The 19,009-nt window shown below is 44.0% G+C and overlaps 1 protein-coding gene and 1 pseudogene across 2 annotated transcripts; one reads left to right on the forward strand and one right to left on the reverse strand.

The window, feature by feature from the left end:
- LOC133795129 (uncharacterized) overlaps window positions 1-19,009 on the reverse strand; it is a 130,292-nt pseudogene that overhangs the window by 14,072 nt on the left and 97,211 nt on the right.
- Window positions 5,037-9,235, forward strand: LOC133796111 (disease resistance protein RPS5-like). 2 transcript variants are annotated; one of them, XM_062233592.1, is made up of 2 exons: window positions 5,037-5,342; window positions 5,927-9,235. In XM_062233592.1, the coding sequence occupies exon 2, from the start codon at window positions 6,265-6,267 to the stop codon at window positions 9,013-9,015; it is 2,751 nt and encodes a 916-aa protein (XP_062089576.1). In that variant the 5' UTR covers window positions 5,037-5,342; window positions 5,927-6,264; the 3' UTR covers window positions 9,016-9,235. The 2 variants fall into 2 exon arrangements, with proteins under 2 accessions (XP_062089576.1, XP_062089577.1); XM_062233593.1 differs by having other exon boundaries at window positions 5,941-9,235.

The following is a 19,009-nucleotide window of genomic DNA, read 5'->3' on the forward strand; positions in this document are numbered from 1 at the left end:
TCTTGAATCCCTTGGGGAGCACAGCGTCCAGGATGTGCCTCGCACAGGGCTCTTTGTCCTCCTCATCGAAGTCGGTGTCCGCTCCTTCCTGTTTGCGGACTAAACGGTCCGTGACTTTTTTCAAGGCAGCCAGCTGCTCCATGAGCTACCTGGCCATGCCATCCTCTAGGGGAACCCTCTCGTTCCTCCTGTCGTTGATGTTATTCCTAAGGTCGCCACCTCGGGGGCAGATCTTTTCCTTACGGGCCTGTTCCTTCCGAGCGTTCAGCCCATCGCACAGGTCCACCCGGGACGTGTCGTCCCCAGAACTGAGGGCGTGATGCTCCTCGTTATGCGGGCGCTCCGGCAATTTTTGTTCACTGAAGCGCTGGGGTGCAAAGACCTTTCTCGTCCGGCTTGCCCTGGGGCACACCGGGGCCTAGTACCTTGCGGATTGGTCGGGCGGCCCTGTCCTGGGATGGGGCGCACCGCGCACCTTCTCTTTCCTAGGGAGCGGCCAGGGACGGGTCCCGGCTCTCTGGACGTGGGGGGGGGGGGGGGGGGGGCTTTTCCCTGGGTATTTGCCCCGACCTTCTTTTCTCTCAGTCCGGGTTTCCTGGGCCTTGCTCAGGAGCCAGTCCCAAAGGAGGGATTGACCTCGCATCTTCAGGGGCTCCGGTTCTGGCCTGCGGAGCGGGCTGTTGTGCTCTCAGAGGCGGGTCAGCTGAGGGATTGGTCCCCAGACCCTGTGCGGCCACGAAAGCCTGCAAGGCTTGGAGGGACTCTTGCATCCGCCGAGATGCCTCCGCCTGCTCAGCAATCTTGGCTTCCTGGTCCAGGACTTGCTGCCTCAGTCTAGTCACTTCCAGATCCTCCTGGTTGAGGTTCGCTCCTCCTGGGATCTCGGGATCTTCAGCTTCGTCGTGGTACTCCTCCTCATTCCCCTCCTCTTCCTCGTAATAGTCCTCCTCGTACTCCGTTCCACCTTCGTAGTTCTGTGGCTCGTCAGGCTGGGACGGCTGATGAGGAGTGTCTTCAGGTGGACTTTGAGGAAGAGGTTGGGTGGGCAGTAGCTCTCCATTGCCCTGTTCTGGGTTAGTAGGGTCGAAAGCGGTATGTCTTGTATTCACCATTATTGTAGAGGTTTGATGTCAACGCTAGCTTTCTCAGGCTCTTAATGAAAGCACCAAAATGTTTACCGAGTTTTTCGGAAACTACAATAATAATAGATAAGAGAGATTAAAGAGAAAGGTTTTAGAAGTTAAAAGCAAGATTTTTACGTGGTTGGGGCATTAATGAGCCTTAGTCCACGAGACAATTGTATATTAGAGCTTAGAGAATCTATAACAATGGAGTTTTCTCTTAGTTTCAGCAAAGTAACTGTATACACGCTAAAAAGAGGTCCCTTCTTCAGTGCTCTGTTACATGTATTTATAGGTTCACAGGCGCACTGGGCGTGGGCCGGGCTAACCCAGGACCAGTAAAGGTATAAATACTACTGGCTTCTCTATTGGAAGCCCAATACAGAGGATTTAAAACATAAAAGAAAAACATTAACCTAAGCCCATTGGGCCAGCCCAAACCATACCTATCATCCGAAAAATTGGAGCTTTGATCTAGGCATCTCGAGTTACGAGGCAGATTCAGGGGACAAGATTGGTTCAGAGCAGTGGCGGCACAGGTCTGAACCAGCGGCGTACAATCCCGAGGTGGCCTTTTCTGCAAGTGAAACATGGGGACAACTCCCACGCTTCATGGGGCGAAGTCAGGGTCACGGATGCTTTATCCTGCCAACCTTGAGGACCCGACTCGGGTTCGTTTACCCAAGTCCCTCTCCGTTCCTCGAGGTCCCGTACCGTTTACCGTGGGCCCGGACCATCTACTAGGAGCCCGGATCATTTACCAGGCTTCGGGACCGTTTGCGTCGATCCTGACTGTTACCCCTAGCCAGTCGTACTGTCTCCCGGATGACCGTCCCAGACAATACTCCTCGGACACCTTCCAGGCCTCACCCAGAATTGGGATGTCGATATCCATTATACTCCTTGCCAAATGGGCATGGGCTAGGCCCACCCTCAATTGGCTAACTCGTGGGCCTGGAACGCGGTCCTGGGCCCACGGCAGGAAACGGGGATAACACCTAGTATCCAACTGCAGTCTAACAATCCCAAAAAATTCAACTCTGACTTTAGTATTGACTCCCATGTATACATGCTCCTTCAGCCTACTCGGTCTTCTTCGACTTGTCACTGCCTGCAAGGAATTTGTAACATTAATTGTAGCTCTAGTGTCTAACCACCAAGTGTTTGAAGGCACATCAATAATATTTGACTCTAAACAAACCATCACAAGACAATTACCTTTCTTCTCTATGTGAGCTTTGAGCTTTCGACAATCAGCTTTCTTATGCCCGAAGCATTGACAAAAGTTGCACTTCCCTTTGGAAAACTCATTCTTATGACCACTAGAAGATGAGCTTGCATGTCCATTGCCCTTAGGATTGATTGCTTTCTTCTTAGAATATTTTTGGTCACTAGAGTTATTGGAAGTGAACTTTCTCTTGTGAGGATTGTTTGGGTTCGTCACCATGGAGATACTTCTTTCCCTTTCCTTTCTTATGTCCTCTTCTTCCTTGGCAAGAATAGCAGTCATCTCCTCAATAGTCCATTGCTCCTTTTGAGCATTGTAGCTTGATCTGATTGAATCAAACTGGGAAGGAATGGTTTCCATCATAAACCACACCATGTAATCCTCACCAAGATCCAACCCCATAGCCTTAAGCTTTTGGTAACAACCCATGAGCTTGTCGATATGAGCTCTAATATCACCCGTATCAGCGTAATTGGTGCAATGGAGCAAGGTTAAGCACTCATTCTTCTCATTCTTTGATAACTTTTTGTACTTCTCCTTCATGGCAGCAAGAAAATCCTTTGCATTTTCAGACTGAGGAATACTATCACGAATGGATTCATCCATGTGATACCTCATAAGCATCAAACAACAATGATTGGAATGCTCCCAATCCTCATAGGATTTATTGTCCTTTTCAGTGGCATCATCAGTGGGCCTAGGTGGTGCATCCATTCTCAAGGCCAAGTCCACTCTCATAAGAGTCAAGTTCATCATGAGAGATTCAACCCACTGCTTGTGGTTGGTTCCATTCAGTGTCAACATGGCAGAGGTTCTCAAAATGCTTGCAGTTGAATGAGAAATAAGAGCAATAACTATTAAATACATGTTATGATAAATCATGTCATTTGTGCTCTTTTCTCAACAATATATGATCGCAAAATAACAAATGATCATCATGTATGCTAGAGTTCTTAGACAAATACACAAAATAGAACTCATACACAGGTAAGAACAATCTATTAAACATTATAATCAAATACATTGATTTACTATCGAAATGATAGATAAATTGTGATTCATAATGTTTAATAAATTTTCTTCACCATATTAAGCATCCTTATCAAGCAATTATTATCGATAGGATAATTAATTACTTATACGGATCTTAATGTAATTTTTGAGGAAGGTACAAAACTTAAATAAATTAATATTTAAATGTTCCTTATCACCAAACAATTTTCCATACTTAATCTTACGATAGGTAAGAAAAATAAGCACTAATTGTTGAAATAAATAAATAATTATGAATTTATGCCACAATAAAATTAATTACTAAAATTATGAATAAAATTCATGAATTAATATTGTGCATAAAAAACAAGATGTGGAAATGATAGAATGCTAAAAAATGAAATAAAATGGTGAAAATTGGCCCAAAAAAAGGGCCTTGCACGCGCCCACATGCACCTTTTTTTTTTATAATGTCCGTATGACATGTCGTTCGGCCAAACGACATGCAGCAGGCAGAAAACAACCCGTTGTTTGGCGCTGAAGTGAGGCTGAAGCTTCTGTGCGAACAACATGTCGTTCTTGCCTGACAGAGGCAAAACGACATGTTTTTCGTCGCCCCTGTCACCCAAATTGACCCGCGGGTCTGCATTTCGGGTCTATGCGACCTAGTCGAATAGGCTATCTCCGGCCACCAAATCCGACTCCGTTTGAGGGATTTGTTCTATTTTTAACCCTCTATCAATTTCCAACATCCATTTAACTCAAAAAAACACAAAATAATGGCCAAAAAAATATGAACCCGAAATGGGTTTTCCTCCATTAATGGGTTTCAAGAAAGCTTGGTATTTAATAATAATGGCATGGAAACAATCATCCCAACACAAAGATAAACTCATCCAAAAAACATAAATCTAATATTATCCATCAGCACATTAATCTGAAAATTATATCAAAAAATTAGATTTGAAGAAATGTGTTTAGATCAAAGAAATTAAGCCTAAAACCAATAACTTTGGCTCCAGATACCAATTGTTAAAAATAAACAAATATGAGTATTATATTCCACAACAATCAAAACAATAATTACAATAGTAATCATAAAAACAATCCAAGATCAAAGTATTTATTTAGAGCATTAATGATGATAAGACATACCTCCCATAACCATATTCTTCATTTGAGTCATATTGTATTATGAATCTCCAAATTGATTAATAGAAACACAAAATTTATGAGTGATTAAATTGAGAGGAACTAATGAAGAGCAACCCATCTTTCTATCACCATACCATCAATTAAACAACCATTTAATTTTAATATATCACGCATCCATCTAACCCTAAGAGATTATTGGACTAATACACACTATTAACGGTGAACCATAATTTAATGGGTCAATTATAGTCATAAGGGTTCTCTCTGTATCTCTGACGCAATTAGTAACTATTAACTATTTCATATTGGATTTGACATTATTAGACAATCTTATATTAACGAGTGTGGTTATGATATTTATGATTATATTAGTCTACGTAATATTCTAACACTTTCTACCTACTTGTTTGGTAAAAAGAGATTTATTTTTTCTTTCCGTTGACTTCAGAGTCCAGTGGTTTTTTTTTTTTTTAATGATAAATATTGGAACGCACCAAATTCAGCTTATTTGACTTTTTTGCCTTTTTATTGGTCTTCTATTTCGTTTTAATAAAAATGCAAATGAAGAGCTCCCAAAACACACTCACCACAGTCACAGAATATGGATATGGCCGTGGTTATGACTCATAAGTCGTTGGCAGTCTTTGATTGGTATCTTGTTTCGTCTTCCTGACTTTATTGCCCAAGTCAATCAGTCTTCGCCTGTGAAATTTTTTTTCTTCCTTGAGAGATAGAAAGCTTCTGTAAATTAAGCCAGAATGAAGTAGCTGGGGTTTTAAGCACAACAATTGTTGAGTGAGAAGGAATATTACCCTCCTAGCGTGGTAGAATTCCCGCAGAGAAAGGTTAGTTTTGTTGTTTATGGTAAAATCAAAGTGAAATCAGAAAAAATTATTTGATTTAATTCTGTATTCTCCAACTAGTCAACACTTGTTCTGTTCATTTCTTTCTACGGTAGTCTTCGGATTAATTTTTCTGATCAAGATTGTAGCGTAGGCTTGGATTTTCTTTTATAGAAAATGCAGTTAGTCCAATTGTTTAGATATTTGTTCAATTTCTTTAACAGTATGAAAAAAAAATTATTAGAAACACAAACAGTATACGTCTTTAATTGTTTTTTTTTGTTTACGTATTTAATTGGAAAATGCTTTGGGGCGTTATCACAACTAATACAAGCGAGTAAATTTAATGTTCTGAGATTTACCAGTATTAGTGTTAAGTCCTCTGTAGTAATGCTATGTTTTACTATTTGTTTATTTGTGTTTAAGCTTTGGTGGTTGTACCAAATATTGACTCGAATTGGATGTCCAAAGGAAGCTTCTCTGTATGGACTTCTTAAGTTTCTGTGGTTAATTGCTTGGATAAAGAAACCCCAACCAAATTCAATTTATTAACTTCTTTGCAATTTTTTTTCCCTAATTTTGTTTAGGAATGAAAATGCAGAGCGCCCAAATCACACTCAGCACTATATATATATATGCTTATGACCGTGGACACAAATCATTGGAATTGGAAGACTTTGATTGATATTTTCTTTAGTGTTCTTAACGACATTCGTTGACCAATCATAGTCTGCGCTTGAGTAGCTGATGCAGTTTAAAGCTCAACAATTCATTAGTGAGAAGGAATACTACCCACGTAGCATGGTAGTGTAAGAAGAAAAAGAAAGAAAAGGTGAGTTGAATTGTTTATGGTAAAAGCAAAGTGAACATAGATTAGTTTATTTAATCTCTGCATTCTACAACTACTCTTGTTCTATTTATTGGCATGGATTGCTTGAGCTGTGCGGGTCCATTATTAGACATAGGTATTCGCTTGTGGGATTGCTCGGCCAAGAGTATGGCTTACTTTCATGAACTTGAAGAGAATATGGTATCCTTGAGTGATGCCATGAATGATCTCAGGAACCTAAACCAAGATGTAAAGAGAAGAGTTGAATTTTCTCAGAGGCAAAACTTGCAGTGTACAAACCAAGTGAAGGGCTGGTTGGAAAATGTGGAAATTATGGAAGAAGAAGTGAATCTAATTCTGCTGAAAGCTCGTGAAGAACTCCAAACCCGGAACAACAAATGTCTTGGTGGTTTCTTCAAGGGTGGCTGTTTTAGCCACAAGCTTGGAAAGTTGGTAGCTAGAAGGCTAGATACTGTGAAAAGGCTACTGAACAATGGACAATTTGATGCTGTTTCTGACAAGTTGCCGTGCCCTCCGGTGGATGAGATGCCTATAGAGAGAACAGTGGGCTTGGACTTGACCTTGCGGGAGGTTTGGAGTAGCATCCAGAACAGAAGTGTGGGAATTATTGGCTTGTATGGCATGGGCGGCGTTGGAAAGACGACCCTTTTGAAAAGGATCAACAATGAGTTGTTTGGTACGAGAAATTATTTTGATGTAGTCATTTGGGTTGTAGTATCCAAAGAAGCAAGTATAACAAGAATTCAGGATGTTTTTCGTTACAAATTACAGATTCCGGATGAGATATGGAATGCCAATAAAGCAGAAGACAGATCCATAGAAATATACCAGACTTTAAGAGGGAAAAAATTTGTTCTTTTGCTAGATGATGTTTGGAAAAGGTTTGATCTTTTAAAATTTGGTATTCCTATTCCAAACGATGATAATGGGTCCAAAGTAATATTTACGACACGTTCCAAGGAAGTGTGTGGTCACATGGAGGCTGATAGGTGCATTAGAGTTGATTGCTTAACACAAGAGAAAGCTTTGGATTTATTTTTGGAGAAGGTGGGAAAAGAAGCTCTGAATTCTCATCCAGATATACCACATCTTGCCAAAGTTTTTGCTCAAGAGTGCCAAGGCTTGCCACTTGCTTTGATTACCATTGGGCGTTCCATGGCTAGCAGGAAAAAACTAGAGGCTTGGAAACGTGGGATTGAGTTGCTACAGAGCTCCCTATCACATTTTTCAGGGGTTGCTGATTATGTTTATCATCTTCTCAAATTTAGCTACGATAGCCTGCCTAGTACTACTCTCCAGTCTTGCTTTCTATATTGTTCCTTGTTTCCAAAGGGCTCTAGTATTGTAAAGAACAGGCTTATTGATATGTGGATTGGGGAGGGTTTTTTTGATGAGTTTGATGACATACATGATGAACGAAGACAAGCAGAAGAAGCCATTGAAACTTTGAAGCTAGCATGCTTGTTGGAAGAGGGTGATACAGAACAATCTGTGAAGATGCACGATGTGATCCGTGATATGGCCTTGTGGTTAGCTTGCGATCGCGGTCAAAAGAAGAACAAGTTTCTGGTTAGAGAAAATGCAAGGCCAGACAAATTTGCAAAATGGAAAGATGCAGAAAGAATATCATTATGGAGTCATGAAATTAAAGATGTTGCTGGATTAGTGTTTTGTCCCAAGCTTATTACATTGCTTATAACTAGTACCTTGATTGAAACTTTTCCAAGTGAATTGTATGAAGCCATCCATGCCTTGCGAGTACTTGACTTGTCAGGTAATCAAAGTTTAGATTTGCTACCTGAGGGAATTGCTAGCTTAAAAAATTTGCAATATCTTAATTTGTCTAGAACTGCTTTGAGGACTTTGCCTGTTGATATTAAGAATCTCAAGGAATTGAGGTGCTTCTTACTAAATGATACTTATAGTCTAATTGATATTCCAAGGGAAGTTATATCAAGTCTTTCATATTTGCAAGTGTTTAGTAAATTACAGAGCCCAGGTCAAATGCATTATTGTCCACTGTATGATGAAATAGTCTTATTGGAGGAGTTAGAGCGCTTGGAACACATGGATGACATATGCATAACCATATTTGATACCCTTTCTGTACAAAAACTATTGAGCAGTAGTAAGCTACAAAGGTGTATAAGAAACCTTACAATTATGTGGTCTTTCACTTCACTCGACTTTTCAACTTCGTCACTGAGCAGAATGAAACATCTGGAGGTTCTTCAGATATGGAATGCTGATACTCTCAGAATTTATCCGGAAAAGCAAAGGATTCAAGAATCTCTATGCATTGAAAGACTGTGCAACCTTCGTGTTTTGGTGGTTGTTCAGTGTGAAATGCCTGATATGAATTGGCTGGTTTATGCTCCATTCCTTGAGTTTCTTAGAGTTAAAGACTGTTCGTCAATTAAACAACTTTTGAATGAAGATTTTGGTGATGAAAGTGCATTCTCATGTCTCACGATGCTACATTTGCAAGACCTTCCGGAGCTGAAGAGCATCATACGTCCACAGCAAGCCTTGGCCTTTCCTGTTCTGAAGGAGATCGAAGTGTTGAATTGCTCAAGTCTAATGAAGCTCCCTTTTGATTCCAACAGTGCAAAAGAAAGTTTGATTAAAATTAAAGGACAGAGAGAATGGTGGGAAAAGCTGGTTTGGGATGACAATCACGTTGAGAGTTTCTTCAGTTCAAAATTTGTCTCATTGGATGAAATTGTCACCGGAAATGAAGACTCTCTCCCAACTCTCTCTCTTCCTTCAGATATGTTTACACTGTCGTCCCTATCTCCCCAAAAGTCATATTTTTTAAATTTGTAGAGTTCCCGAGTTAGAATTCATGTAAGATATCTTCAAAAAGTATTGAATTGATTAACTTTTTTTCTTTCTTTTTCTTTTTGGCTTGGAAGAACTGGATTTGGCCGACTTAAGTCACTTCAACATGTTAAAACAACATTTTCCCTTTTGTCCCTACAAATCCAGCTTTTTCCAGCAATATTTTCTCTTGCCCCAACTGATAAGCTCCGAGTATTCACATGTAGTTTTTAAAGACAATCCACAAATTCTAATTACTTGAATAAAGTACACCTTTTCTATGACAAGAAAACGAAGAGAAAAGCTATTGAAAACAACTAGTAAAGATGCATAAGTTGATCCGTGATATATGGTGTTGTTAATTGTGATTATTTTAGCTTGTGAAGAAGAGAAGAACAAACTTATGGAAAAAAGAGAAAGTGTAAAAGCCAGCTGGTGCTTACAAATTTGGAAAAGTTGCAAAAAGGATATGACATTGTGTTTGTGGGTTGTGGGGTCACAATGTCACATGAAATTGAAACAGTCTAGCTGGAGTAGTAAAGTAAGTGCTGTCCTGTCCTAACCTCATCATTTATTGGGTTTTTTTTTCATTTCATTCTATCTTTATATTTTTCATGTGAATCGTTTGAATCTATGGGATGATGATGCCTTAGGATTGAGGAATACCATGGACTTGTCAGGTAATGGCAATCTTGATCTGCAGCCTTGTTATCTCAGGGAAAACGCCTGCAATCTCATCATACAAGCCTGGCGTTTTTTCTTACACGCAACGGAAAATGAGGCCAATACATTAATTATGTCCATATTTTATTTCTTACCTCAATCGTGAGAGATTTCAGCTCCAAACATGGCACGAGAAAACGACAATGGGCCCGTGGACGGCCCCATAGTATGGATCTCCATAATCATCCAACGGCTAACATCGAACGTGGTTCTTTTGACTTTTATATTACTTGTATTAATTCACTACCACCAAAGGTCATATAACTTTAGTACAAAATTAGAAACAAGCCATGGAATTTAGCCAACCAATTTTTTTATATTTTACGTACTCAAGATGGAGAACTATTCATTTTTTACAAATTCATAGTTGAATTAAATGCCTAGAAAGCTATAGTGAACAATTTATCAACTCTAGAACAGTAAAGTAAAGGCATGGAACATAGCACAAATAAAGTAAACAAAATTCTTTATATACATAAATCTCAAAACATCTAGTGTCGACAACTAAAAACATGTTACATCCTCGGACTGTTTTTATATATATATATATATATATATATATTCTTTTAGAGCTCTAAGCAACACCCTGATTGAACATGACTCGAATACTCCTCTGGTACTAATGTTTTTGTCCACGTATACTCCTTCGTGTCTAACACGTAAGCAATGTGGGGCTCACCGAACATGGGCGAGCCAATCACCAGTAGCTTATCGTGCCAGGTAACAACATAAGCGATTTCTTGCATCTCATTAGGCAAATTGCCTATTACTTTCCACGTGTCATTTTCCAATGCCGCCACCTCACCTGTTCGACACATGTACATGAGTCCATTGCCACTGGAGACACAAGTCCTCGGGCATGAGCTGGCTCCCAAGAAGTCCTCGTGGATTGGGTCCCACTTCCACGTGGAAACATCAAAAGCTTCTGCGTTGCTCTCGAATTGGCATTGTATCTTGGTGTCCCTAGCATTATATATCTTGCATCAATACCACATTCCTATAAATATTTGGCAAAAGGCCTGGGGTTCCTTCCATTTTCATCATAACCTCCATAATACTCTCCACCTCTATTAGAGTTGACAGCTTTGATCATTTTTCCATTTTGAAGCTCAACATTCGTCTTGAAAATCTTAAAAGCATCCAAAGATTCAGATTTTTCACGAATGAGCCCAACATGGCCATACTAGAAAAAGTCATCAATGAAGGTGATAAAGTATTTATAACCACCCATAGCAGGCGGAACAAAAGGCTCATAAATATCAGTATGAATATGCTCCAATACATCTCTGCACTTGTCTGACTTGCTTTTTCTAACCTTGGCAGTCAACTTCCCTTTTATACAATCAACACATGCAGTGAAATCGGAGAAATCAAGATCCTGAAGTACGCCATCCTTCACCAATCTCTCCATTCTGTCTCTAGAAATATGGCCTAAATGTTTATGCCAAAGCATAGAAGATTTCAAATCCGATCTTGAACGTTTAGAACCAACAACAGTATTAAGAGAAGAAGAACAAGAAGAAGAAGCAACAGGAACATCTTGTAAATCAAGTTTATATAAGTTTCCACATAAAGTTCCATTTCCAACCAACATAGAGTCACGATACAAAGTTAGTTTTCCAGTTCCAAAAAGAAGACTATAACCTAGTCTATCCAAAATAGATACAGAGATCAAATTCCTCTTAATAGAGGGTAAATAAGCAACATCATGCAACTCCAAAAAATGCCTAGTGTTTACCGAGTTTTTCGGAAACTACAATAATAATAGATAAGAGAGATTAAAGAGAAAGGGTTTAGAAGTTAAAAGCAAGATTTTTACGTGGTTGGGGCATTAATGAGCCTTAGTCCACGAGACAGTTGTATTAAAGCTTAGAGAATCTATAACAATGGAGTTTTCTCTTAGTTTCAGCAGAGTAACTGTATACACGCTAAAAAGATGTCCCTTCTTCAGTGCTCTGTTACATGTATTTATAAGTTCACAGGCGCACTTGGCGTGGGCCGGGCTGACCCGGGCCCAATAAAGGTATAAATACTACTGGCTTCTCTATCGGAAGTCCAATACAGAGGATTTAAAACATAAAAGAAAAACATTAACCTGAGCCCATTGGGCCAGCCCAAACCATACCTATCATCCGAAAAATTTGAGCTTTGGTCTGGGCATCTCGAGTTACGAGGCAAATTCAGGGGACAAGATCGATTTAGAGCAATGGCGGCACAAGTCTGAACCAGCGGCGTACAATCCCGAGGTGGGCTTTTCTGCAGGTGAAACATGGGGACAACTCCCACGCTTCATGGGGTGAAATCAGGGTCACGGATGCTTTATCCTGCCAACCTTGAGGACCCGACTCGGGTTCATTTACCCAAGTCCCTCTCTGTTCGTCGAGGTCCCGTACTGTTTACCGTGGGCCCGGACCATCTACTAGGAGCCCGGATCGTTTACCAGGCTTCGAGACTGTTTGCGTCGATCCTGACTGTTACCCCCAGTCAGTCGTACCGTCTCCCGGATGACCGTCCCGGACAATACTCCTCGAACACCTTCCGGGCCTCGCCCAGAATTGGGCTGTCGATATCCATTACACTCCTTACCAAACGGGCCTGGGCTAGGCCCACCCTCAATTGGCCAGCTCGTGGGCCTGGAACGCAGTCCTGGGCCCACGGCAGGAAACGGGGATAACATTTACCCCCCAAGCCTTCATCTGGGCCTGCGCGGTGGAGGCTTGCTTTGGTCCCGGATACTCCTGGCTATCTCCCCGGTTCCTTCTCAGAATAGTTGGTCCGTGGCAAGGGGCATCGCGTGTCAGACGACTGCGGAGCCCGGACCGTTTACCAAGGCCCGGGTTCGTTTACCGATGTTCTGGTTCATGACGAGGGGTACACATGTCGCCTAGCAAATGTTGCATCGATGACACTTGACCCTGAAAGGTCAACAACCACCTCAAGGGTCGCTAGGCTTAGGCTATTGCGTCAGCTCGGATCTCGAAGCGTCCCATCCGCATGGGCGCTTTCCATTAATACTTCTACGCTAAGGTGGACCATAGGATGGGGCGACCTTTGAAGGGCCTTTTCCTCTAGGTCGTTGGATCGGAGTGGCGTGGATCCAGCACTCAAGTGGATTCATTAATGCCCCTGCACGATCCTAGACCGTCTGATGGGGGATCGATCCCATCCGCTGGATCAAAAAATCAGCATTTGGGTTCTTATAAACACCCCTCAGGCTTTCATTTGAAACCTTTACACTCTCGAGCCAGTCAAAGAACTCAAAGGATTTTTTTATGTCCGAGCTTGCCGACGATATCTTCCACCGTCTACTCATCTTGCGTCGTTGCCTTTTCCAACGGTTCCGGCATCTGCACCCTTGCCCGAGCATACGCCATCAGCCTACCCTATCGACGAGTTGCTAAACCGTCTTCATCAGTTCAAGACTGATATTCTGCCGTCCTTGCCACCGGACAACCACCATTTTTCGTGACCAGCAACTTACAGTAAGTTTCTCTGCCTTCGGCCTTTATATATATACAAATGCAGATTTCCTGTCATTTTTCTTATCTGCTTAGGCTGCTAGAACTTGTCTGTGCTTAGAATTAGTGCTATGGAAAGACTGCCTGGTCCGGGCCGCTCTGGGCCCTTCCGGGTCCAGAGGCTTCCTGGACAAGTGGTGATGGACCGACTTAGGAGTAGCCTATTTTTCGTTCCCGATCAGGATCTTGTGGATCTCTGGTGATCCCGGACCTGATCCGGAGGGGACTCCTCCAAGCAGTTCCTAGGAAAGCCCCCGTACCTTAACCGACTTTATTGTGTTTTGGTACTAACTGCTTGGTTTGTTTCTGTTTTAATCCCAGATCACCAGCCATGACATTGGGCGTCACTCCTCATTCGAAGGAGAAAGTTAACAAGGCCCATGTCCTTCTTCCCGGGTCCAAGACCCCTAAAGGCAACAGATGGGAGATGGATGTGGTACCAAACTTGTTCCGGAACTATCGGATGTTGTACGCCCTGGAAAAGTGCTTGGGCGTAGAGTCAACTCCCGGACTCTTCCATAACCTCCTGGCCAGGAAAGAGGAGCGGCCCCACACCTCCGTGAACGGGTTTGGGGCCTGGAGCGTAGGCCACATCAGTGCGGGAGCTACCCTCCCGCTCCATGATTATTTCGTGCGGTTCCTGACGTTCGTGGGGATCGCGCCTTTCCAGCTTCTTCCCCAAGCTTACTGATTGCTTGTGGGATGGCGCATCTTCTGCGCCACGAGGGAGATCCCGGAGCCGACCCCCGCAGAGATCTTGTACTTCTACAAGATGGAGTCGCAGGTCAGTGCCAAGGACAAGACCCTGGACGGCTTCTACAGGCTCAAACCGCAGGGTAACTACCCTGTTCTTACCAGTTCCTGGAAGCATCCCCCGGGCGTCTGACACTACTGGTTCATGATGTCTGGGTTTCTCATAGAGAATAACCCCACACTGACGCTGGACTTCCAGCGAGTGGGTAAGTGGTTTCCCGATCCTTTATATTGTCTGTCCTCTTTTTCTTTTATTCTCACCAAATCACCTCAAGTGGTAGGACACTTCGCCCAGACTCCCCTCATCCAGTTCATCTTGAATCGGAAGAAGCTCTACTCCGAGCTAAGCGCGGAGGGTTATGTCAACACTGACAACCTCCGATTGATCGGACTGCTCGCAGCCCACCAAACGATCCACGCCTCAAGCCTCCGGGGGATACAATGCGAGAAAGATCCTGCTTTGAGGGAGCAGCTAGCCCTGGATCACATCAGGGTCGTAGAGGCTGCGGCGCTCACGGACGCGGCCAAGCAAAAGAGGGACCTAGCTTAGTCGAGGGAGGCGGCCACCTCCGAGGAGCTAGAAGCCCTCTTCGACGAGGCACTACCGAACACGAGGACCCCTGGGGCTAGCGTATCAGGGCGAGGTAACTCACCTATGATTTTGACTTATGCTCCCCAAGTTGGGGACTTATCTAGGGATAGGCTAGCACACCGAGGCCCCGCGTTCGGGGCCGACGGGGAAACGAGACTTTGTCTCCAATTCCCGTAGGCTCGAAAATTCTCATGTACTTGTCCGGGTTCCTTCAGTACGAGAATTTTCTACACCCAGACGACATGGGGACTGAGTCTACTCTTTCGCGTTAAATGAATTGAGTCATGTCTGGGGCCTAGATAAGGGTTCGTCCCGGGTCACTCTTAGTCTTGACTTCCTTGTTTGCTTGTTAATGGTACTGACTCTTTTTATTTGTGTTTGTTTCAGAAGATTCCAACATGTCCGACCCAGTGGACGAGATGAAGCAGCCCCTCGAGAATCGGGCTGCCAGGGCGAGGGCCGTGGCCAAGAAGGCTGCCAAGAAAGCGTCCAAGGAGGCGCCAGGGCCGGAGCCTCGACCCAGCCAAGCTGCCCTGGCCACGATTCCGATCACGGCCGTTGTCCCAGATTTCTTCCCGACCTTCCCGTTCACCCCCCGATGATTGATCTAGAGTTGGAACCTGTTACACCCAGATTTAGAGCCATAAAGATTGTGACCTCGAAAGATGGATTCGTAATAAATGAACTCGTAAAGTCTGGAACATGTCCGAAATCTAAGCATCGAGCCGGCGAAGCAGAGACGACTTCGAAGATGATAGCCTCGAAGATCCTCACAAGCTCGAAAGACAGACCCCGAGGTACGTCTATTCTCGGGATGGCCTCGGATCAGGGCTCCGAGCCTGACGCGCGTATGAGCTCGAAGTCATGTAGCCTCGGGAAGATGCTATAGCTCGAAAGTCAATAAGAAACATGGGTGAATAGGGCCTTGGCGATACAAGATAATAATTTTAAATATCTTTATGAATCATCAATGAGAGACGCGGCCTACATTGATTGCTATAAATCCCCTATAATCAAGGGATATTATTTGTTCAGTTATACGCCCCCTGATCTTCAGGGGACGTTTCCTTATATATAGGATTACAGGCTTTTAATACCATTTAATTTATTTGCATATACAGAATAACTTCTCAAAATATGTGGGATAGTATTCTGAAATCTTCTCTATAAATAGAGATGTCATGCACCATTGTAAAGGACCGAATTTTTGTGATCTTGAGAGAAAACTCTGGAGAATTCATCCTTGAAGAATTTTCAGAGATCATCTTAAGTTTAATAACAAAGACTCGTGGACTAGGCAGATTTAACTGCTGAACCACGTAAAAAATCTCGTTTGTGTTATCATATTTCATTTGGCCATAACTGATTATTGTTTTCGTGCTCTTCTTTCACTATTGACGAAAAACAGCGTCAACAGTTTGGTGCTTTCATTGAGAGCCTTAAGCATTCAGTCCCTGAACAAGTTATGGCCGCTACTAATCAGAATGTTCCTGAAGAAAATTATCCAAGACGTCCTGGGAAACAGCCGATGGAAAACCCAGATGTTGAAGAAAGAAGCGGATCCTCCGATTCTCGGGGACCACCTGCTCCGTCAAGAGATGAGGATATGTATTACAATCCTGAGCGATATGTTCCCATTGTGGAACTTGAGAACCGACAACTGAAACAGCAGTTGGCAGAGGCCAACAAGCAGAATGAGGAGTTAGCGAGGATAGCCGCAGAGGCGCAGGTGGCACAGCCCCCGCCTCCGCTTGAAAACCAAGCTCCTCCTCCTAGGGACGTGCATGTTCCTCCCCGCAGGCCTCGTGGGCGTCCACGAAAGAATGCTGCCACAAGGACGCCGGCACAACCTCCGGCACCAGCAGAGCCATCCGCTCCCCCTAGGCCCCAGAGAAGTACTCGGGCTAGGGCCCCGGTTAATCCACATGTGGAAGTACCTGCGGAAACTAAGAACAACCAAGCCCCTACAGAGGCTCGGACTCAAGTCCCTGGGAGCGCACCGGATGCAACCAACCTATCTCGGGCGAACTCCGGACCGTCTAGGCCGCGAAATGGGTGGCAGCCACCGTCACCCATACGATTCCCTCCATCACCTATAAGATATCCTTCACCTCCTCGCAAGAATGCTCAATCAGTTCGAGATCAGGACGAAAGGCGTGCGGGGAGGAGACAAGGAAACAGGGAAGCTTTCCAGGAGCGGAGAGATGCCCTATCAGAGAGAAGTCAAACATCTCGGTCTAGCACAGCGGAAACGAGGCGGCACGGAAAAGACCCATCTCGAAATAACCATGCAACGAGTTTTACTAGTGACGATTCTAGAGATACCAGATCGGTCAGCATGCATGATCGAGGTCGTAAGAATACTGGAAGCTGCAGAAATCGCTCCGACCTGCGAGAGCACCTGAATCAAAGTCGGGGTAATGTTGACCCGATAAACTCGGACCTGAGGGATCGCTTGAATAGGCGCAAAGATCCCTTACGGAGGCGCGAGCCTGGAATTGTGATCGATGACAACCGATTCCAGACAGTATCCCTCGCGGACCCAGTCCAAGAAAGAATTGATCAGCTGGAAAAGGCCTTTAGGCTTTTGAAAAATGAGCAAGGACAGGATCGATATGAAGATTCTGATGAGGAGCTTGAACCTTTTGCTCCCCATATTTCAAACACTCCATTTCCCCAAGGATTTCGGATCCCTCACGTCCCAACGTTTGAGGGAAAGACCGACCCGTACAGCCATGTGAGTACGTTCAACACCATAATGAGAGCCAGTAACGTGGGTTACGAGCTCAGATGCATGTTATTTCCAGCATCATTGACAGGACCAGCCAAAAGCTGGTTCGAAAAATATAAGAGACACTCAATAACTTCTTGGGAACAGTTGTCTAAAGACTTCAAGAAACAGTTTAAAGCCATGATGGGGGTTAGACCTGAGGCGTCAACCCTAACTAACGTTCGGCAACAACCAGGCAAAACATTAAAAATTTACCTTACAAGGTTTAATTTTGAAGTTGCCTGAGCTCGAAATGTGGATGACAATGGACACCTAATGGTTGTCCAAGCCGGAGTAATGCCAGGAAGTGCCCTCTGGGACGATATGCAAAGAAAACCGGTGAGGTCCCTAACCGAGTTTAATAGACGAGATCAGAGGTTTGTCAATGTAGAGGAAGCGAGGTCGACACTTAATGTGACTTCCCAGCCCGAAACTACAACGATAAACATCAACTCTGCCTCAATCTCAGCGGACCCAGTAGCTTCAAAACCTGCTGCGGAAAACCCTTCCAAGAGAAAAAAGAACGAAGGGAGCAACCCCGAGGCCGAAGGAGGAAAGAAAAAGAAGGGGGAGAGATATTTCTCTGTGTACAGAGTGTACACCGAGCTCAACGAGTCTCGGGAGAACATATACCTGGCTAATGAAAACCAGGTCCCCTTCAGGCGTCCGGACGCAATGAGAAATTAGAAGTCCAAGAGGGATTCTAGCAAGTATTGCCGATTTCACAGAGGCACCGGGCATACTACTGATGAATGTCAACAGCTGAAAGACGAGATCGAAGGACTGATCTCGAGAGGTTACTTCAGACAATATGTCAAGAACCAGAGTACTAATCAGGCGACCGTGAGCCAGAGAGCAGCCACGTCGCAGCCCACACAAAACAATAATTCCCGAGCTCGGGAGGAAGATAGGCCCCCGCCGATAGATGGAGAGGATGTAATAACCATCTCGGGAGGGCCTCATCCCGCAGGCATGGGCAGGAATGCCCAAAAGAGATACGTTAACGAGCTGAAGACTGGGGACGGGTCTCCCTATGAACCCGAACCTAGAGCTCCAAAGTGTCAGAGGGTTGAATCTCAACCAATAACCTTCACTGAGGAAGACGCGTCCCATGTTCAGTTTCCTCACCATGATCTGCTGGTCATCACTCTCCAGCTGGCAAATAAAAGGGTCCACCGAGTTCTCATAGACAATGGGAGCTCAGTGAACATTCTCTATAAAGCAACCCTTGAGAAGATGGGACTCTCCTTTCGCGACCTAAAAATGTGTGCGACTACTTTATACGGCTTTTCAGGAGATGGGACCGCCTGCATGGGATCCATCGAGCTCCCCATAACCTTGGGAGACTACCCGGTCTCAGCAACCAAGATGATGGAGTTCATGGAAGTGGATCTACCTTCAGCCTACAATGTGCTGCTTGGGAGACCGGCCCTGGTTGGGCTGGGGGCAGTCACATCAGTAAGGCATCTGGCCCTTAAGTTCCCGACCCCTAGCGGCGTCGGGACATTGAAGGGAGATTAGTTAGCTGGGAGGAAGTGCTACAACATTTCCTTAAGAGGAAAGAAACAGACGAGCGCACAAGCTCTCGTCGTTATTCAAAGAAAAGACGGGACGGTATTAGAGATTGATGAAGAGATCGATCCA

This window comes from Humulus lupulus, chromosome 8, assembly GCF_963169125.1.
Source record: "Humulus lupulus chromosome 8, drHumLupu1.1, whole genome shotgun sequence".
NCBI classification, from domain to species: domain Eukaryota; kingdom Viridiplantae; phylum Streptophyta; class Magnoliopsida; order Rosales; family Cannabaceae; genus Humulus; species Humulus lupulus.